The 23384-nt window shown below is 39.4% G+C and overlaps 1 protein-coding gene across 2 annotated transcripts in view; it reads right to left on the bottom strand.

The window, feature by feature from the left end:
• The window catches only part of CBWD1 (COBW domain containing 1), a 51683-nt gene extending 38019 nt beyond the window's left edge, over positions 1 to 13664 (bottom strand). The window contains exons 1-4 of one of the 2 annotated variants that reach the window (XM_045042780.1): positions 13407 to 13664; positions 9160 to 9246; positions 6069 to 6165; positions 4632 to 4723 (exon numbers count right to left, since the gene is read on the bottom strand). In XM_045042780.1, the coding sequence (XP_044898715.1) occupies positions 4632 to 4723; positions 6069 to 6165; positions 9160 to 9246; positions 13407 to 13662 (532 nt within the window). In that variant the 5' untranslated portion in view covers positions 13663 to 13664. The remainder of the gene's footprint in view (positions 1 to 4631; positions 4724 to 6068; positions 6166 to 9159; positions 9247 to 13406) is intronic. The other variant, XM_003995366.5, reaches the window with a different exon arrangement.
• Positions 13665 to 23384: the final 9720 nt, after the last annotated feature.

Here is a 23384-nt window from a genome sequence, read left to right as displayed (position 1 = left end):
CTCTTTAATTTTTGACATTTTAATGATAATGTCTCTTGATGTGGATGCCTTTGAATTCATCTTATTTGGAACTCTGTGCTTCTGGGACCTCAATGTCTGTTTCCTTCCCCAGGTTAGGGAAGCTTTCTGCCTCTTTCATTCTATTTTCCTTTGGGATCCCTATAACATGAATGTTATTCCACTTCACGTTGTCCCATAGGCTCTTAAGCTATCTTCGTTAATTTTTCATTGTTGTTTTGTTTTGTTTGGCTGAGTTCCACTGCCCTGGCTTCCAGGTCACCAATCTATTCTGCTTTATTTATTCTGATGTTGAACCCTTCTAATATATTTTGCTATGCAGTTACTGTATTCTTCAGCTCTGCAACTTGTGTTTGGTACTTCCCTACATTTTCCATCTCTTTGTTTAAGTCTGTGTTCAACCATTCTTCTGACTCCGGTAAGCATCTTTATAACCATTATCTGGAACTCTTTATCAGATAGGTTACTTCTCTCCACTTCATTAAGGTCTTTTGTCTGAGGTTTCGTCTCATTCTTTTGTTTGGAAAATATTCTTGTCTCATTTTACTTGACTCTCTGTGTTTGTTTCTATGTATTGAGCAAAGCATCTACCTCTCTCAGTCTGGAAGGAGTGTCCTTCCAAAGCAGATAAACCTTATTGTTCAACCTTGTCCTAGCTCTTGGTTGTCTCTCTGAAACATTGTGATTACTAAATTAGCCTGATTTATTCTGGATAGATCCCAGTTGCTGAGAGTGTGTCAAGGCCCACTAGTGTTCCAACGGGAGTGATCTCAGCACCTAGTTTCAGGTTGATTGGAAAACAGATCCTCAGGGGGACCTTCTGGAGTATGCAACTATAAACCCTGTTGACCTCCAGGCCCAGAGATCTGGAGGTGTCCCCTGAAGTCCAGCTGCAAAAATCAGGGCTTCAGACAAGTGTACAAGCTTTTTGGAGGTGCCAGCAAGCTATGGTGCGATCAGAGGACAGATCAAAGATAGTGTCTACCTGCCTACATTCCCTGAGAGCACCTTTGAAGCCTACCTCTCAGGGTGAAGCTCCAGGACAAATAGATGAGCCTTTTCCAGAGGCAGACTAGTGGTGTGTTTTAGCCTGCTACCTACACAGTGCCTTGGGTATGGTAGCCTTTCCATAACTGTCTTCCTATTACAGTCCCATGGGGCCTGGAAACTCAAGTCCGTCTGGCCACCAGGGCCAGGTGATCAAGGGGCATTCCCAGTGTGGACTGCACTCAAAGGCAGACTTTAGCAAGGCTGACAGAGTGCTGAGGGTGGGGCACACTCCTGTTTTAGGGATGCAGGAGGAGAACAGTGGGGGCAGGATACACCCAAGGCTTTAGTGAGGCAGGGTGACGGCTGGGGGTGGGGCAGACTCATGGTTTAGGGAGGCTGTGTCCACAGTGCCTGACTGAATTGGCAGAGTGGAAGGAGAGAGCAAAAATGGTGCTCACAACACCTCTGTCCCCAAAGAAAGTCCCAAATGATCCTAGATCCTCCCACAAACACTTCTGGATTAACAAATGAATCTCCTTCACACACAATCCAGTCACTTCTCAAACTGCTGCGTTTGCACTGGGTCCAGTCCCAAGATGAATGTACTTGTAAGTACCTCCAAAGGAGTATCTCAGATTCCCCACAGCCCCCCAGGTCCACTGTACACAAACCCCTTTGTTTCCAAATCCATTTTGGGGGCCTCGTCTCTCTAATGCGGGTTCCCAGGGTTGACACACCCAAAGTGGGGCATAAACCCATCCCTCCTCAGGTAAAGACTCCAGACCTGTGAAACCCTCCTCTCTTGTGGGTCACTGTACCAGGGTGAAGATTTTGACAAGATCACCTCTCTGCCTCTACTCCCCATTTCAATGTGGCCCTTCCATTCCTTGTTGTAAAGGGAAAATTCTTCACCTAGCTTTCAGTTCTTTCTGAGCAGGAAGTAGTCCATAAGTAGCTGCGGATCTGGTGTGTCTGTGGAAGGAGGGCAAGTTCAGGGTGTTCCTAAGCTTCCATCTTGAACTGCCTCCAAATTCTTTCCTTTTACATTCAAGTGAAACTAAATTAATATTAAGAATAGCACAAAGAGAGGCGTCTGGGTGGCTCAGTATGTTAAGCGACTGACTCTTGGTTTCGGCTCAGGTCACGATCTCACAGTTTCGTGAGTTCGAGCCCCATATCGGGCTCTGCGCCGATAGCGTGGAGACTGTTTGGGATTCTGTCTTCATCTCTCTCTGCCCCTCCCTGACTCATGATGTCTCTCTCTCAAAAATAAATAAACTTAAAAAAATTAAAAAAAAAAAGAATAGCACAAAGAACGCAATCTCTGTATAAAACTGTCTCTGTATATTTATACAGCTTTCAGAAAAACACAGAGCAGGGTTTCCCAAATTTATGAATGTATAACAATCACTTGGGGGGCTTATTAAAATAGATTGCTGGGCCTCACTCTTACAGATTCTGATTCAATATATCTGGGATGGGGCCCAAGAATCTTCATTTTTCAAGCTCCTAACAGAGACTGATGCTGTCATTCAGCAAATGGCATTGGCACAGAAAAATCCCTGGAATAAAATTTACCTACTTTAACTTCAAGGTAGTAAAATACGGTATGATTTATTTTAACTTTCTTCTTTGCATTTTCTTAGGTATTGGGTAAATTTTTTTTTTTACAATGAATGTCCCATTTTTACGCACACGATAAAATCATTATTCTAAAGAAAGTAAGAAGCAAGAAATATTAACCTGTTTACACCTACAATTTGTAGAAAAGCTTTCTCTGAGATCCTTATTTAACTTTTCCTTCTCCCTCTGAAAAGGTGAACCATGTTTTACTAAACTCACCTATTATCAAAGAAAAGTTACAGGAGTTTTTCTCTATTAAACAGCTACCATGAAAGAAATTGGTATTTGCTATTTCAAAAAGGAGACATACAATATATTTCCCAATCTTACCAAATCTAAGTGAATTTGATATTTAATATCAATGTAATAGTCCAACTCCTATCATCCATCAAATCTATTAGAAATGTATGAAAATGTATGTAGTATGGTCTACTACAGGACCGAAACAGCCCAACTCAACACTAATTTGAAAACATGAGGAAAATGCTATTATGTACTATTAAAAAAAAATTTTTTTTTAATGTTTATTTATTTTTGAGACAGGGAGAGACAGAGCATGAACAGGGGAGGGTCAGAGAGAGAGAGAGGGAGACACAGAATCTGAAACAGGCTCCAGGCTCTGAGCTGTCAGCACAGAGCCCAATGCGGGGCTTGAACTCATGAACCGCAAGATCATGACCTGAGCCGAAGTCGGACACTTAACCGACTGAGCCACCCAGGAGCCCCTATTATGTACTATTTTTAAGTACAATAACCACTGATTACATTTGGACCATCAGTATACTCCAATATTTCTTTTAAACCATTATGATCCCTTTTGATTAAATTTTATTTTTTATTGTAAGCAAGCTCCAAGCCCAACGATGGGCTTGAACTCACGACACTGAGATCAAGAGTCACATGCTCTACTGACTGAGCTAACCAGGGACCCCGTGACTCCTTTAATAAACTATTCCTAAACAGTACTTTTCTGTAGTTTTATGGCCCAATGCCATTAACTCATATAAAAAAAAAAAAAGTATGACCAGACTTGTAAAACAAACACTAAATATTCTGCAAACTAGGAATAAAGGTGTTACCTAAAAAGATATTTGGGTAAGAGGGAAACAGACACCTACTGTTAAAAACAGATCAACTCTGTGTAGCTTTCAACAGAGAAGTTTATACGTAATTCCACTGACAGATAAAAATTTCATGGATAATTATTAATTCCACACCAGGACAAAGGCCCAGTAGGCTTAATTTAACTCTGTACCTAAAGACAGTATTAACAAATAAAATTATTTCAACTTCAGTAGTAGAAAAACAAAATGGTAACAATTAATTGAAAAGGACCAAGTAGGGGCGCCTGGGTGGCGCAGTCGGTTAAGCGTCCGACTTCAGCCAGGTCACGATCTCGCGGTCCGTGAGTTCGAGCCCCGCGTCGGGCTCTGGGCTGATGGCTCAGAGCCTGGAGCCTGTTTCCGATTCTGTGTCTCCCTCTCTCTCTGCCCCTCCCCCGTTCATGCTCTGTCTCTCTCTGTCCCAAAAATAAATAAATGTTGAAAAAAAAAATTTTTAAAGAAAAGGACCAGGTATAGCTGGGATTAGAGTCCAAAAGCTCTTAAATATCTCTAAATGACTCTCTAAGAAAGCTGGATTAGAAGATAATCAGAAATAAGATCTCTCTGTACAGTATGACCAATCAAATATATACTTATAAGTAGGAAGTCTCTATTTTTCCTAAATTTCCATACTTTCAACAACTTTTGTTCCTGTAATAATTTTAAAACAATCAGCTGAAATTCAAATCCAATTATCAGGTTAAAAGTACCAAGTACTCTGATCATGATTTATCTACGAAAGAAACATGACAACCCAGTATTTTTCCTGTTTTAAACAACAGCAACAAGTTTTTGGTCTGGATAAAGATTATTATTAATACCTACGTTACATATTTCTCTAATACATTTCAAATGTTTAAGAACTACATTCTGGTTATTAATAATATCATTTCTTACCAGGATCTGCTAACCCAGTGGTCTCTAATAGTATGTAATCAAATTTCCCCTTCTTCTGCATCAAATTCTCAATAGCTCTAAGGCCATTGTCCCTGGAGAATACCAAAATATAAAAAATAGTTGATTACCTGAATATTAAAGTGATCATTATAAACGTTTTAAAATATACTTAGCAACCTGAGACAAAGATAGCTTAGGAATATAAAAATTAAACTCATTTCCCAAACTTCTAAGACAATGTCCGTCAATATTTACCAATGGTGGGAAAAAATAGATGCACGTGTACTGATAAGTAAAATAAATCAAGTACATGATGGATATTTTAATTTTATTACAGCTAAAAGCAGAGGAAATTTTAATAAACCTGACCGAAGTCAAATTCCGCTATTTTTATAGTACTATGAAAGAAAAAATCAACATCCAAAAGAACAATAAAATTTATCAATTACAGTGGTTTAATATAACAATTAAAGGGACACAATCACGAAATACTTTTCAATTCTGTTCTGAATTAGAGTGCCAGACTTTAGTCTTCCTTTTTACTTAGAACATCAACAGTGCAAGAGAAGACTTAACGGAGTTCATTTTGGTTATTCAAGAAAAGCTGTCATGATTTTAGCTTTGTTAATATATTTGACTCAAAGTCAAACATCAAACGATGTAGGAAAAATTTAATTCACTAGAATATACAAAATCAACATTAATTTACTCAAATATTTGAGTGACTAGGTTATCAGGTCCTTTTCTCAGATCTATGGTATATTAGTGGAAAAAAGAGACAATGTCCTTAGAGACAATTATAACTGGTGGAACAGAACTTGAGGTTTTTTACCTTTTTGATGGTCATTTATTTTTGTTTTTATAAGTTGAATCCTTGGAAATAAGACCAATGACTCATTAAAAGTAAAAAAATAATTTTTTATACATGAAATGTGAGTTTCATATACTAGAGATTATTAATTAAACCCTGACATCTGGAGCGCCTGGATGGCTCAGTCGGTTAAGCGTCCGACTTTGGCTCAGGTCATGATCTCACCATTTGTGAGTTTGAGCCCCGCGTCAGGCTCTGTGCTGACAGCTCGGAGCCTGGAAGCTGCTTTGGATTCTCTGTCTCCCTCTCTCTCTCTACCCCTCCCCTGCTCACACTCTGTCTCTTTCAAGAAAATAAACATTTTTTTAAAAAGTTTAAACCCTGACATCAAAGACAATAAAAAGAAACTCAAAAAAAGGGCCAAAGCATTAGGGCTGAGAGAAAAATAAATAGGACAGGAAGAAACACTCTAAGAAATTACACCCTAATAAATTATTTTCTATATGACAATACAATGGAGCAGATTACATAAATTTAGTGAAATTACACAAGAAAATCAAAGCTGGAAATCTAATCAATAAACATTTATAACAGACTAACAAGCACACAGTAAACACATTCCTCACTTTACTGAACAGCAGAGGCAACCATTTCTAAGTTCCAGCCACTCTTCATACAGCTCTCCACCCTGGCTGACGGCTAAAGATTTCTCCACGGCACTTCCTAGAATAAGTAACAAGAAGCGCTCTGTAGATTATGTTCATTAGCCAACCGAAAACAAAGATGAGGATAGCAACAACAAAGATTTCAAATCATTTACACAAATACACTTTGTAACTTTCATTCTTTCATTCCATCCATGCAGCCTCAATGTCTTAAACTCTACTACTGTAGATTACTTTAGCTTTTATTTCTTTAAGAGGATTTAAGCCCCTACAAAGGCAGAACCAAAATTAATCTCTCATTACCTACTTCCTCTTCAGGCCTCTCACCTGCCCACTCCTGTACCCTAATGAAGCAGCTATTTCAAAAGCACTCTTTCGTGTCCACGACCAACTAATATGTTTAATATGTTGGGTTTTATATGCCCTTAACTCTCTTAAAAGATTGACTTACCTATCTTCTCCCTTTTCATTCTTCCTCTAAACTGTTTTCGTTTCTATTACACAGATTCTAGATATCGCCAGGATGAGTAAAAACCCCAGTTCATTTTGAGGAAGTTTGCTTGGCCAGGGTATCAATGTGCTTACTCATTTAAAAATTAAATTTTTTAAGTTTCCTCATAATGCTTACTTAAGAAACAATAATATGTGAAATTCTGAGATGCTTGTTATAATAAAAGAATGATTTTAAATATCTTACTTTTCCTCCAGTAAATAAATATACCATAGCCAGGGAAGAGTTCTAAATGTCCAGTAAAGAAAATGGCCAAAAAGGAAAACTGAATAATTTTTCATTTCCCTGTTTTTTGTTTATATTCCAGTTAGGCAAGGATACCCAAGAACTTTGATCCTATACTTGATCTTAGCCAAAAGGCCAAGAAGCGATGGGGATAAAGAGCTTTGAAAGGGACTGCTACAAAATTCGGGGTTTAGAGAATATTAATAAAATGCAAAGGAAGGTATTGCAAATGCTGTAAATGACAAAATTATAAAAATGATTCCAAAAGAATGATGAAAAATAGTAACAAATACTAATAAATGTGAGCAGTGTCCAACAGATCGGTTAGTAAGAAGCTAAAATACCAGACTAGGATTAAAAAAATCTTAGCATTTTTATTTTATCTAACAGACCTTTCACTTTGGTTTACTGACATCAGAAATCAAGTGTAACAGGTCTCCCTGTTCATAAAACATAGCTCCTTGGGCTCCTGGGTGGCTCAGTTAGTTAAGCGTCTGACTTCAGCTCAGGTCATGAGCTCATGGTTCATGAGTTCGAGCCCTGCGTTGGGCTCTGTGCTGACAGCTCAGAGCCTGGAACCTGCTTCGGATTCTGTGTCTCCCTCTCTCTCTGTCCCTTCCCAGCTTGCATTCCGTCTCTCTCTCTCAAAAATAAATAAGCATTAAAAAAAACCCAAAAAACTAGCTCCTTTACTCATTTATTAACTGAGAAAATTGTGTTAAAAAGTAGTTCAAGGGGCACCTGGGTGACTCAGTCGGTTGAGTGTCCGACTTTGGCTCAGGTCATGATCTCGCAGTTGACGAGTTCGAGCCCCACATCCGGCTCTGTGCTGACAGCTCAGAGCCTGAAGCCTGCTTCCGATTCTGTGTCTCCCCGTCTCTCTGCCACTCCCCTACTCATGCTCTGTTTCTCTGTCTCAAAAATAAATCAACATTAAAAAAGTTAAAAAAGAAAAAAAAGAAGTTCAACATAAGATATTTTTGGCAAAAACTGAGCTTTAATTAAAATTCACACTTAGATTTTTTTCATAAAAAGAAAAACTTATAAAAGTAATCGAAGAATTGTGTCTAACACTGCTGTAGATTTTTTTTATAGTACAGTTCAATATTAAAAACAAACAAAAAACATGGAGTTTTAAATGCATGTATTTCCACAAATAATTGTAGGTGCTTGAGGATGGAAACCATATATTTAACTCATTTTTGTTAAACCTCCGACTTTGGCTCAGGTCACAATCTCACCGTTTGTGGGTTCAAGCCCCATGTCAGGCTGTGTACCGACAGTTCACAGCCTGGAGCCTGCTTTGAATTCTGTCTCTCCCTCTCTCTATCCATCCCCGACTTGTGCTCTCTCTCCATCAAAGATAAATAATGTAAAAAAAAATTTTAAATCTTCAGGGTTTTTTTTCCAAGATTTTTTATCAATGTTTATTTTTGAGAGAGAGCCAGAGCACAAGCTGGGGAGGGGCAGACAGAGAAGGAGACAGAGGATCCGAAGCAGTCTCCAGGCTCCAAGCTGTCAGCACAGAGCCTGACGCAGGGCTCGAACCCACGGACCACAAAATCATGATCTGAGCCAAAGTCGGACACTTAACCAACTGAGCCACCCAGATGCCCCCCAAAATCTTCAGTTTTAAATGCTTTGCAAATATTAATACGCATCTAACAAGGTAAACTTAAAAATACAAAAGCATTTTAAAATGTTTTCCAGGGGCGCCTGGGTGGCTCAGTTGGTTGAGCAACCGACTTCGGCTCAGGTCATGATCTCACGGTTTGTGAGTTCGAGCCCTGAGTCGGGCTCTGTGCTGACAGCTCAGAGCCTGGAGCCTGCTTCTGATTCTGGGTCTACCTCTCTCTCTGCCCCTCCCCCACTCATGCTCTGTCTCTCTCTGTCTCAGAAATAAATAAACATTAAAAAAAATTTTAAAAATAAGATAAAATAAAATGTTTTTCAAGTTACAAGTGAACAATATAGTCTGTACAAAAGCACCTTGAAAATGCCTGAAAGAACTTTCCTTCATATGTTTAGATTTTTACTTCTGGAGTTCTTTCATGTAAAAATCTAATTTAATTCTGTTGCTATGAATTCCAAAACTATGTAAAATAAAATTTTATAAAAACTATCTGATTTCAGTTCCTCAAATCTGTACAAAATAAAGCTTCACAGAAATTAATGTTTTTCCCAAAACTATCCACATTAGTGTGTTTGCATTATAATACTTTGTATTTTTGTTTTTAAATACGGAATATCAATACACCAGGGGTATAAACCATCCTATAAATTCTTACATTATAGTATTCATTGAATCTTACTTACCTTCCCCAAATTCATTTAAAATAACAGCTACTCTTTTACTATGTTGCTCTGTCAAAATATAGTTCAGAAGTGTTGTCTTCCCAGCACCTATAAAATATATTTGGTTTAAATAACAACATTGAAAGGTTAATTTAAAAGGCATACACACACAAAAACAGAGTCCCAATGTTTTAAAATTTTTCCATGCTATTTTAAAAATATTATTTAACTATGGCATAGAAGATTCTAGAGGGAAAGATTAAGTACCTCGGCAAAGTATTAAAAAAGCCTTATGTTCACATAAAATCTTCTATTTACAAATACTCCTACAATTTGGATCAGCTTTCTTTGACCTCATGTGACAAACATACGTCTTTTACATAAATTAATACAATTAATATAAAGACAACTAAATTTTCTATTAAATAAGGAATTATTGAAACAATGGCTTCCAAGGAATGAAGTACTCATGTAGTTCATAAAATATTTAAGCACTTTTACATGATAACAATTTTTCTTAGCAAAGAATATATGGTTTACTTCCCTAAAATTTACATGTAAAGCCCTGTATTTTATTTCAACATCCATCATTAACCAAACAGACACAAATTCAGACTATAGAGCTACTTTTAGTATGCTTAGTCTATAAAAAAAATATATATATACACACACATACGTATATACATACATATACATAGACATATGTATATATGTATATACATAGACATATGTATATATGTATACACATATGTATACACACATATATGTACGTGTCTATATATAGACATATACACATATATATACATACACATATATGTGTGTATATACATATGTGTGTATATATATATATATACACATACATACACTTGACTCTTGAACTATGTGGGTCGTGGGTCCACCTATATGCAGATTCTTTTTCTGTAAATACAGCACAGTACGTAAGTGTATTTTCTCTCCCTGATGATTTCTTCAGAACATTTTTTTTTCTAGCTCACTTTATTGTAATATAGTATGTCATACATATAACATACAAAATATGCATTAATCAACATTTTATATTTTGATAACTATATTTTTAAATATAAATATTTAAATGAAATATTTAAATTATCAAATAATATATTTGATAATTTTATATTTTATAACTTTATATTATCAGGAAGGCTTCCGGTCAACAGTAGGCTATTAGTAGTTAAGTTTTGGAGGAGTCAAAAGTTATATGCGGGTTTTCAACTGTGCAAAATGGTGGCACCCCTAACCCTCACACTGTTCAAGGGTCAACTGTCTCTGTCTATGTGTCTATAAAACACAAACAAAAAGGGAGAATGGTTGTAGGAGATGCTAACGATGTACGGAATGTTCAGTATTTAGAAAGATAAATTCACAAAGCTACACTAACTTTATCCAGTAGGTGGCATGTGAAACCTAATATGTTCAGCTCAAGTGGAAGAAAAATGTTTATCTTGTGAACCGTATATACCAAAGTTCAAAGAGGAAAAAAAATATACTGCACAGTAGTGTTATTCGATTGTATGAATCTATCATTTGTTTACTCTTCTGTTGGTAGACATTTGGGTTATTTCCAGTGTTCTGTTCTTCCAAACAGGGCTGCTAAGAACTTTTACAAATCAGCTTGTACACATCTTCTGAAGCACATTTACAAGATTCTAGTGTGTAACTAGGTGGGATTTAATGATCATTAGGGTATCAACATCTTGAACATTGTTACGTCACATTCCTTTAAAGGCTGTTGAAGGGATGAAGGGCTTGTGTTTAGGGCTCTTTAAAAAGCTCAACATCACAAAAGTGTGCAGCACAAACTGAAAGGGGCATAGCTTAAGGGCAATGAGGAAATTCTTAGAACCAGTCCAAGTATGAGACAGAGACCCTGAACATGAGTGCAGCATAGGTAGTGGCAGTGAAAATGGAAAGGAAGAGGTGGATGTAAGAAATTTCTAACAGATTTACCAGCAGTTAATAATTAACCATATTATGAAACAGAAGACTTTAAGGCACAGTTCATTCATTCAAGTCTACTATGGGGGCATCTGGGTGGCTCAGTCGGTTAAGAATCCGACTTCAGTTCAGGCAGGTCATGATCGCACAGCTCCTGAGTACGAGTCCCGCACTGGGCTCTGTGCTGACAGCTCAGAGCCTGGAGCCTGTTTGGATTCTGTGTACCCCTCTCTCTGCCCCTCCCCCACTCATGTTCGCTCTCTCTCTCTCTCTCTCTCTCTCAAATATAAATAAACATTAAAAAAAATGTTAAGTCTACTATGGGCCAGATGTTATGCCGGGCCTTGGTGAAATGGGCACAAAACAAAGATATACTGTCTCTACTTTCACAATGCTTACAAACACTAAGAGAGTGGGAGATGTAAGGGAATTCTGATCAATAAACAGGTAATTATGTCACAGGATTATACAGTGGACAGGAGATGTACAAGATGTTATGAAGCACCTAAGAGGGATGTCTAGGCAGGGGACTAACAAAAAAGAAAAGTATTCCGGGGGCTAAAGTATGTGGCACCTTTTATAAGTGAAAGTATTCAGTGTGACTGGACCACAGTTCTGAAGGCGAGAAAGGCCGTCAAGAGCTAGATCATATAGGACCTTTTGATTCATGTTAAGGAATTCGAACTGTAAACCAAAAGGAAACCACTGATGGGTGTTAACTCCATCAGTTTACACCTATAAGGATCATTCAGGATCATTCAGGCTCAAGTACAAAGACTATATTAAAAGGGGGCATGACTCAAGACTAGTTAGAAAACTTTTAGAGTATTCCAGGTCATTGGAATCACAGAGGCAGGAGATTTGGAGGGCAAAACATAGGAAGTTGTGGACCTGCTGAGTTTGAGATGTCTGTGGGATATCAAAATAGAAACTGAGTGTGAAGTTAAAAGGATGGACAGAGGTGGGCAAATTTTGTAGCAGGGACAGCCAGAGAAGTAGGTGGAAGTATTCAGAAGAAAAATGTGATGGAAGCCGATAGGACGATGTTTCAAACAAGAGAAAATGGTCAAGAATAAGCAGTGAAACTATATCGCCTATATTCAGCAACAAGGTTGTTGGCAAAGCCCTCATTCCTAAGCCTCAGACCGCTACCTCCAATGCTCTAGTGACCTACAGATGAGCAAAATGGGGGAGGCCAGAGGGGCAAGTCTGAACTATACCACCTCAGACGAGGAATTTGCCTAACTTCTTCGTAGAGGAGCCTCTGAATAACGGTGGGAAAACACCAAAAGTAAATCCCTTTATAAAATTAATCCTGAGTAAAAAGGAGAATAAACTTAGTCTACAAAGCTTAAAAAATATATAAATAAATAAACCCACCGGTGGTTTAATTCTTATTTTTATGTAAAAGGCCCTCAGGTCTAGAAACGGTATTATCTACCCCCAAATCGTTTGGCTTTATTTACAGTTCTTAACTTTCCCCACACAATTAATATGCACATGTATTTACTCTAACCCTTCTATTAAAATGTAAGGTTTTAAAATAATACTCGTCAGATTTTTCTAATAAAGGATCACAAGTGTAAACGCACCAACTGTCATTCAGGAAATTGTACGTTTACACGCCTATGAATCCAAGGGTCCCCGAGCACTGCTGAATGTCTACAGCTTGAGAAATAGTCTTGGAGGGTGGAGATTTTAATCTTACCACTTCTCCAAGAGTGCTTTACAAACAGAGCTCAAAAAAAAAAAAAAAAAAAAAATCTGAGCTAGTCCTCGCCACGAAGAGCTGGAAGAGACTGGCTCCAGCTGGAAGGGGAATCTACTAAGGAATACTCTTGTGGGTCGGGCATTTTACAGACAGGGCACCGTTTAATGGTAATAGATAGACGTAAGGTAGGTGTTTCCTGCCCCGTTTTGCAGATGAGTAAACAAACTCAAACAGGTGACTGGTAACACGCCCACCTTCAAGTGCGGTTGAAGAGCTTCAGAAAGGTAAGATAACTCTGTAGCTGTCACAAGGATAATTAAGGGGCGGGTCCAGGCCTCTAAGTGCAAGGCCAGAACTAGCTTCAAACTGTGGGGTTAGCTTTGAAGCTCACTGGATAAATGTGGATCTAATGCAAGGGGTCTGGGCATCCCTGAGCCCCGAGACGAGAAGCAACCCATACAGGGGGCAAGTGACCCAGGCCCTACGTCAGAGACATTTGCTGTCTGCCAGAAGGCCCAGATCCTCAGGTGAAGAGGCAACGGCAAGTCCCCCAAATCCCAGGATAAGTTCACGGTATTTTCTGACCGGGATGGTTAGTTACCTAAATACCCGGTGATAATTGTGACTGGGATCTTAGCGCCGGGGCCAGACTTTTCCTCCTCCTCTCTTAGCTTCGTCCCAATGGGGACCAATTCAGGACAGTCCTCCTCCGCCTGCTCCTCTTCTTCATCCTCAGCTCCAAGAGCCGGAAACATCCCGGCCAACTGCACAGCACGCCTCCCCCTCGGCCCCAGAGCGGGGACCAAAACACCGAAAGGCAGCTGCGCACGCCGATTACGCCACGCCGGGCGCGTCATTGACGTCATTACGCCGCGACGCGCGGCTCCTCCCCGTCCCGCCCAATTACCAGGACCCAGGCCGAGGACCGCCTCGCCTGGTAGCCACGCCCCCGGAGGAGCTGGGCACACCCCCCCCCCCCCAGGCTGCGCTCTCTGAACCTGAGCAAGGCTGGGCGGAGTCGCTAGGGCTCCAGCCTCTGATGCTGTCCCTGTGCACTCTGATCAGGGCCTGGGTGGTGGGAACGAGGAGTGAGTAGCCTGACCTAAACAGCCTCCGCAGAGAAGAGACTTTGTCAACTTGACATTTTTTTGGTGTCATTAAAAAACTTTAATTCAGGGGCGCCTGGGTGGCTCAGTCGGTTAAGCGTCCGACTTCAGCTCAGGTCACGATCTCGCGGTCCGTGAGTTCGAGCCCCGCGTCGGGCTCTGGGCTGATGGCTCAGAGCCTGGAGCCTGTTTCCGATTCTGTGTCTCCCTCTCTCTCTGCCCCTCCCCCGTTCATGCTCTGTCTCTCTCTGTCTCAAAGATGAATAACACGAACAAAAAAAAACCACTTTAATTCATAGGGGAAAGAACGAGAAGCTATACTCCTACTATCTTAATGGTAATTTTTCTACCTGAAGGAATAACCAGTGAAACGTTTTCTTTTTTATAATTACATATTTTACACGTGCATCCCAAGTTTACAATGTACATGCACTGCTTTTATTTATTTTTCTTTCTCATTTTTTATTTGGACTCGGGTAACCTGTGTTCATTTATCATATTCTTTGATTCACGACATTCTCATCATTAATCCATGGCTAGCCCTCTTTTATAGTTATATGTTTATAATGAACTCCTTTGATTTCATCCCTAGCCGGGGAACATTACCAATAAGTTACAGCTACCTATATGGGGCCAGTATTCTATTCCAACACTCTGCCCTCTTCCCTAAGGTAGTAACCATGGGCGTGAGTTGATTTGGGGTGACTGATCATTCCCTCCTTTCTTTTCAGTTTTATCACATATATAGGTACATAGACAATATGTTGTTTAATTTTTGTTTGTCTTGGAACTTCATAAAAATTGTATCGTTCGGTATGTAATCTCCCCGGGGTGATCTATATGTGACTATATGGCAATTCATTCATTCATCTCTTCTCAATTATTTCCAGGTTTTGCTCTACGAACTGCATTCAGTGACCCTTCAGCACTGCATTATTGCCTGAACAGAAGCTGTTACAGCCCTGACCGTCCCTTCCACATTGCTCACGTATGTTCTTACAGACTCCCCGTATAGGACTCTGACAGAACGTTATACTAACATTGCTTATCTCACCAAGAGTAACCTGTCCCCAACAAGGCCAGCTCAGTCAAGGTGACTGGCAAATACTGCTGTAACAGTATATAGCCTTGGTCAGAGCAAAGAGAGTTCTACGCAGTACAATGGTCAAAGGTTAAAGACATCCCAACTGTTTATCACTGGATGAATGAATAAAAAAAAACGTGGTGTATCCATAGAGTGAAAAATTATCTCACAATGAACAGGAAGGAAGTACCTGCTATGAGATGGAAAAAGCATTGTGCTAAGTGAAAGAAGGCATTCAAAAAATACATATTTTATGATTCCATTTATGTGAGATGTGCAGAGTAAGCCAGTCTATCGAAACAGAAGGTAGATTAATTGTTACCAGGGTCTGGGGGGCTGAAGGAAGTGACTGCCAATCTGGACATTTTGGGGGTGATGAAAATGTTCTCAAATTAATTGCAGTGATGGTAGGTGGCACAACTCTGAAAATACAAAAAAAAATTGAATTGTATACTTTAAATAGGCGTATTGTATGCTTTTTGAATTTTATTTCAATAAAGATGCTATTATTATTATTATTATTATTATTATTATTTCAATTTACTTGGTTTTTGAGAGAGAGCACGTGCTCGTGAACGGGGGAGGTGCAGAGAGAGGCTCCCAAGCAGGTTCCTTGCAGTCAGTGCAGAACCCAACATGGGGCTCAATCTCACTACTTTATTAACTTTTCAAAATTTAACAAGCACCTATCTGAAGAGGTGAGAGTTTTGATATATTCAGATATATGGCTTGCGATCTCAGCTCTCCCTACATGTGAGACTGTCTTTACTTCAGGACTTACCGCTTTTATTCATTCTATTATGAGTGAGGCTTTGTTTTTGTTATTTGATCCCAAATGCCTTTTAAAATAAGCAAAAAAAAAGGGGCGCCTGGATGGCTCAGCCGGTTGAGCCTCCGACTTCAGCTCAGGTCATGATCTCCTGGTCAGTGAGTTCCAGCCCCAGTCGGGCTCTGTGCTGACAGCTCAGAGCCTGGAGCCTGCTTCAGATTCTGTGTCTCCCTCTCTCTCTGACCCTCCCGTATTCATGCTCTGTCTCTCTCTGTCTCAAGAATAAATAAACATTAAAAAAATTTTTTTAAATAATAAAATAAGCAAAAAAAAAAAAGAAGAAATCCTAAGTATAATATTGTAGAATCTAGTACATCTTCTAATGTAACTTTAAAATTTCCTCGATTTTACAATTTTTCTTAGTTTTCAGTAGCTTTGTCGTAAAACAGCGACGACAATAATAGCAATGTGTGGATCCCTAACCATCTGATAGGCATTGTGTATGCACATTAAATGCATTATCTCATTTAACTTGGCAGGATAAATAGTATTCATATGCTCATTGATAGACAAGGAAACTAAGCTGTAGAAAAGTTAAATATCTTGCTCCAGGTCATACAATTAGTAAATGGCAGCCCTGGGGCTCAGTCCAGATTTGCCTGACACTCAATTCCATGCTCTTCTAAACCAGGATCTTCAAACTTCTTCTGTAAAGGGCCAGGCAATAAATATTTTAAGTTTTACAGGCCAACAGCCAAATTCAAGGATATTATGTAGGTACTTAAGAAGAGAGAACGAACTTCTGCAAATCTTGAAATTTGAACTTGACCTGATTTTCATATGTCACGAAATACTATTTCGTATGAAATACTGTTCTTTCATTCTGAGTTTGCTGACAATACAGAGAGAGGCAGTGAGCCATAGTTCACCAACTACAGATCGAAGCCAATAGGTACTGCCTTGTTAAACTGTATTCAGTGAAATTTTGCCAAAATAGGTCATCCTTGTTATTTCTTTATTTCTTTACTACTATTTTTTTATAGCACGCTTGCTATTTTAAGCTGGGTTTAGAAATCATTCACCATTGCAAGAAACCCTCGCCCTCCAAGAGCTAGATGTCGCTGTTACCACCATATTAATATTCAGAGGAACGTCAGAAGCGGAGAAGCTTCAACTGTCTCTCCAAGGAAACTGATACCTGGTCTCAGAGGGACCCGATTTAGGCAGCACCTGAGTCTGCTTAACGGTAGGAGCCCTCTTGCATTGGAGCCGGGCAGCTTCATGGAAATAACCCTGCCTTAAGTCCTTTCGCACAGCAACCTGCTCCCCGCTTTGCCTCATTTTAACTCCTTTGAGCAATTACGAGAGTTGCTATATCAGAGGAAATCAGAGGAAAGCTAAAAATAATGCCAGCTTGGTTTTTCTTTTCTTTTTTCTTTTTTTTTTTTCTTCTCTCATTTTGCAACTTCCTGCAAAGCGAAGAACACAGTAATGGCCAGCAATAGCTATTGGTTTAGAGGAAAGGAAACTTCGGGTTTCAAAATGAACCCAGTTCCTCTTACCTAGCTGTGGTTGGTAAACAAACAACGAACACATAAAATATTTCTTAACCATTGAATATTTATCAATTTATCTGCTGTTTTTCACTAGGTGCACACGGACGTAGTGGGAACATTTCTGAAAGGCCAGAAGTCAGGGGCTTTTATTCTTGTGACCCCTTTAGTTAGGATAGAATATCAATATTCAAATATCATATAGCCCTCTGTTTAGACATAAAACTCTTGTCAGGACATGAAATCATATCCTTTCCCCAGAAGGCTGAGAGCGGCTGGCAAGTGAAATAGGTTTTTAGAGAGTTTTTAGAGTTTTTTAGTATTTTTAGAGAGTATGACTTTCATTTCAAAGGTTGTCAGTAATATTACTTGAATTCATTGTCTTCGGCTATGAAACCATACTGTTAATAAGGCATAATTACAGCCTAGCCACTTACAAATCAGTTTCACACTCACACACAAGAAAACATTATTCAAAGCCTGCTAGCTGGTCAACTTGGGCAGTGCACTGTTCTGTCCAAAATATACTACCAGGCAAGGAGTGGATGCCGAGCAAAACTAAAAACAAAAAAAAAAAAAAAAAAAAAAAAAAAGAAAGAAGAAAGAAAAAAAAAGCCGTGCAATGATTGTGCTGTAATAGTTTAGGAGACCTAAACTAATATCCTAGGTCTTCCCAGCATCAAGCTAGTGTCTTCTGAGTCCTGTGGCTCCGCCTCTCAGGCACCCTGAAGTCACTTACGAGAAAGATTCATGAATTCTTTTTAGATTGATTTACTTTCCTCCTATTACGGTAATGTTGTTCTGGCCTTGAGTACCCGTGTAGACGGCTCCAAATACATGGCAGCACAGATTTCAAGCCTCCCAGCCACCTCCATACTTACATCTCAGCCACATGGTCTTTTTTTTTTTTAATTAAAAAAATTTTTTTAATTACATTTATTTATTTTTGAGAGACAGAGTGAGACAGAGCGTGAGTGGGAGAGGGGCAGAGAGAGGAGACACAGACTCCGAAGCAGGCTCCGGGCTCTGAGCTGTCAGCACAGAGCCTGACGCTGGGCTTGAACTCACAAATCGTGAGAACACTACCTAAGCCAAAGTCAGACACTTAACCGAATGAGCCACCCAGACGTCCCTTTAACTTTTTTAATGTTTATTTATTCTTGAGAGAGAGACAGAGACAGAGCACAAGCGGGGGAGGAAGCAGGCTTCAGGCTCTGAGCTGTCAGCCCAGAGCCCGATGCAGGGCTCAAACTCACAAACCATGAGATCATGACCTGAGCCGAAGTCAGACATTTAACAAACTGAGCCACCCAGGCGCCCCCACATGTTCTTTTTTTAGGGAACTTCCTTCACACCAACATCCTTCAGCACACTTACTCCTTCTACAAGCGACCTTTATTTTAGTGATCCTTCCAAACTTATATGCATGATAATTTGAAATTCCCTGAATTAGGTGTTTGCATCACCCAACATTCTCCCCCTTATTTAATAATAGCAGAATCCTGATTTTAATTTAATTTAATTTAGTTTAATTTTAATTTTTTTAATGTTTATTTATTTTTGAGAGGAAGAGAGAGACAGAGTGTAAGCCAGGGAGGGGCAGAGAGAGAGCGAGACACAGAACCCACTAACCGTGAGATCATGGTCGGAGCCAAAGTCGGACACTCAACCAACTGAGCCACCCAGGTGCCCCAGAATCCTGATTTTTTTAAAGCTCATTTATTTATTTTGAGACAGAGGGAGAGAGCACAAACAGGGGAATGACAGAGAGGGAGGGCAAGAGAGAGAATCCCAAGCAGGCTACACATTGTCAGCGCAGAGCCCGACAGAGAGCTCGAATTCATGAACCATGAGCCCATGACCTGAGCCAAAACCAAGAGTCAGACGCCTCACCGACTTAGCCACCCAGGAGCCCCCAGAATCCTGATTTTTAAGCGAGGTACATGGCCTCCAGGATAAAGACTACAGTTTCCAGTCTGCCTTATAGCTGGGTATGGCCGCCTAACAGAGTTCTGGCTAATAGACTGCAGAAGGGCCATGGGGGCAGTTTTGCAGAATGCAGTGGCCTTCATTCCTTCCTTCATCTGACCGCCTGGGATGCCACAGTGATGCCTGAAGCGCTCCTTGGTTCCCATGCCCTACAGGTGGGGGAGCGGGGACTCAGAAGCAACCTGCAGGCTGAGCGCTGGGCTGAGCAGAGCGGCAGGAGAGGGAAATGATTTTGCATGTTGTTTAGATTTCTGTGTTTGCCACTGAAACGAATCCTCCCCAAGAGAGGGTTTTATTTGTTTGTCTTTAAAATCGTATGAATAACGGCCGAATGTATTCTAATTAGAAAACAATTCAAAGAGTACAGGAGCATCTAAGGGAGACAGTGGAAATCTCTGCCACTCCCCAAAGCCTCAACCCCCTTCACTGATGTTATACAACCTCAGTGAGCAATAGAACGACACTGGTCCAGATTTTTGGGTTTTTTTTTCTGGTTAGTACCATCTCTGCCAGTGTCATGGCATCGTTCTGTGTACCTATATACATACGTGATTTTTGTTTTTAATATAGCTGGGAACATACACATGGGCTTTATTCTGGAACGTGCTCTCTTAATATGCGCTGATCATTTTTCCTTCTCACTAGAGTTAGAACTACACCACTCATTTTTAACCATTCATGGTATTCCTTAAGAGAGATATAACTCTTTCACCCTACCTTTGTAAGGGTCCTGTAGATTGCTTAGACACCTCCCTAAAAGACTCTCAAAAGTGAACTCAACAGATTGGCAAGAAATATAGGAAAGTATTCTGATAAGCTAAAGCTTGTACGTGTAATAATAAACTTTATTCCCATTCCGGTTTGGTATTTGAAAGTTGTTAGCTTCTCTTACTAAATTAGTTTCATTTATCCTTTTATGCAATATTAAGTTTTAAATTCATAATTTCTGGTCCACAGTTCTGGGTTACTTACAATTAATGTGGTTCTACGCACATACTGTATTTATTTTATAACAAGCTCAGGTTTTGCACTGTGTGTTCACTACGTATAACTTTACATATGGACTTTTATAATTTAATTGTGGTTTGTGAGTTTTGGGCAACAGTGTACAATACATGGCTTAAATTCAGGTCTGAGCTGCTGTTTGCAGAAAGGTGAGTTTACATACTGGGTCTTGATCACCGTGCTGTTTCGTGCTTGAGTTATAACTCACCTCTTCAAAGCCTAGAGCAACACTTCTGGAAAGTATTAGCAGGCAGAATATTTTACTGTATACTTTTATGGCTTGATGGTTCTTTTAACCTCATCCATTTTTCTTTATGAAATGTTCTAACTCCCACAAGCTGGCAATGATAATGGCAGGAGAAGTTCAGCTTTGGCACATTTCCTTAAGCACTGATAAGCACAAAGTATATATACAAGTGATATTTATGTAACGATGTATAATTATTAGAATACAACTTGTTAACGGGGTTTGTCTTTGAGGAAGACGAAATAGGGAAGGTGATCTGGGTGGCGGACATGAAGAGGAAGGAGAAGCCCTCTACCCCGAAAGAAAAAAAAAAAAAACTTTAAAAATAGTACGTATAAAATACACAAAAATTGTTTTAAATGTATTCACAATATAATACTGTTTAGATAAAATTAAATATATTTGAATATACAGTTGACCCTTGAAACACGTGGGGATTTTCAACCTCATGCTATCGAAAATCTACAGATAAATGTCAACTCCCCCAAAGCTTAATTACGGGTAGCCCACTGTTGGCCAGCAGCCTTACCAAAAACATAAAACGTCAATTAACACAAATTTTTATTATATACCTTATTCTTACAATAAAATAAGCTAGAGAAAAGAAAATTGTATTAATAAAAGCATGAGAGAAAATACATTTACAACGCCAACTTGTGCTGGTCAACGATTAACTGTCGACGTGTATGTGTACGATGAGCAATGGGATAAAGGAGAGATGGTTACCTTTTATTTTTTTATTTTTTTTTAATTTTTTTTAACGTTTATTTATTTTTGAGACAGAGAGAGACAGAGCATTAACGGGGGAGGGTCAGAGAGAGAGGGAGACACAGAATCCAAAACAGGCTCCAGGCTCTGAGCGGTCAGCATAGAGCCTGACACGGGGCTCGAACTAACGGACCGCGAGATCATGACCAGAGCTTAAGTCGGACGCTTAGCCGACTGAGCCACCCAGGCGCCCACCTTTTATTTTTTTAAATACACCTTAGTATCATATTCCTGGCTACAAAAGGCATCTATGATTTTTTTTATATGAAAATTAAACTTTTTAAAATAAATTAGATATGTATCAACAGCCTTTTTGGGAAAGAGAAGTTGTAAAATATCTATCAAAATATTAATTGCATATACCTTTTGACCTAGAAATTCTACTAAAAGGAATTTATTCTGTGTATATACACATGCAGACATTTATGACATTCCCAGCATTATTGTTCTAAAGGTAAAATGTTGGAAACATCCTAACTTTCCATGTGTAGGGGAGTAGCTAAATAAATTTGGCTCATTCATATGTTGGAATATGATGGCAGGGTAAGGCTTTACATTGTGCTTACAGATGAAATTGCTAGAAGCACCTTTATTTATTTATTTATTTATTTGTTTATTTATTTTTAATGTTTATTTACTTTTGAGAGAGAGAGAGAGAGAGAGAGAGAGAGAGACAGAGCACAAGCAGGGGAAGGGCAGAGAGAGGAGGCAGAATCCGAAGCAGGCTCCAGGCTCTGAGTTGTCAGCACAGAGCCCAATGTGGGGCTCGAACTCACGAAACACAAGATCATGGCCTGAGCCAAAGTTGGATGCTTAACCGTCTGAGCCACGCAGCTGCCCTGAAGCACCTTTATTTTGAATAGCCTCCAGGAAAAAGTTGGACAAAAAGAGTGAATGGAGCATTCTGGTTAATAAGAGAAACTACACTAAAAGATCGTGGATTTTTTTCCTCACAAGAGTGGTAAATTCATGTACAGCTTGCTTGAAAACATTTAATACCCTGTAATATATATATTCCATAGATTTAATGAACAACTAAGATTTCCTTTAGCCAACATGTTTGTAAGGTCGTGACATGCTTTAAAGTTAAAGGTTATATTCTGGGAGATTAAATAACTTTGAAGGTAACAAGCGACTCGCCTGGAGAGCTATTTGCTCTTTTTCAGTAAACATTGACGAGAAAAATTAATATATTACAAAAGAAACAGAGCACGCACACACCTATGCCCTCCCTGGCCAGTGCTCTTTGTGCATTGTGCTTCTGTGGCCCCCAGAATGCCAACGTTCACTTTATTATCTTTACTCAGCAATAGAATAACCAAAGTAGTGCTTTGAATTCTAGAAACTCTGGAATCCATAAGGTTCTGTCTTGCCAAGTTTTGCATGAAATATCGTTGTGACCTATAATCTGTCTTTTAAAAAAAAAAATTTTTTTTTTAGGTGCAATTATCAAAAGCAGAAGATTAACCCCGACCCGATGCTATTAGCCAATGTGCAGACAGACATTAAGCAAGTTTTGCTGGTTGCCCCACTGGCATCCAGTTTCTGGACCAGAATCCAATACAGGATCTCACATTACACTTGGTTATCTCATCTCTTTATTTTTAATTTTTAATTTTTTTTAGGATTTTACATTTTTAAGTCATCTCTACACCCAGCATAGGGCTCCAAGTCACAACCCCAAGACTAAGGGTCGCCATGCCTCAGTGACTGAGCCAGCCAGGCGCCCCTACATGTCTTTAATGTACTTACTCACGGGCATTGTTCTATCTCTTTCGTGACTTTGACACATTCAAAGAGTACTTGGTCAGTTATTTTGTAGATTTCCCTCAACTCTTGTTTGTCTTACGCTTACTCAGGATTAAATTCAGGTGTGCATTTTTGGCTAGACTATCACAAGTTGATGTTACCCCCCCTGTGCCTCCCTTCGGAAGTTACGTGATATCCATACATCCCTTTACTGGTGATGTTAACTTTGATCACTTGGTTTAAATGTTGTCTGCCAGGTTTTTCCACCATAAAGTTACTATTTTCCACATTGTAGTTAATAAGTATCTA

Source organism: Felis catus, chromosome D4 (assembly GCF_018350175.1).
Source record: "Felis catus isolate Fca126 chromosome D4, F.catus_Fca126_mat1.0, whole genome shotgun sequence".
Classification (NCBI taxonomy): Eukaryota; Metazoa; Chordata; class Mammalia; order Carnivora; family Felidae; genus Felis; species Felis catus.
This window is presented reverse-complemented; position numbering and strand designations above follow the sequence as displayed.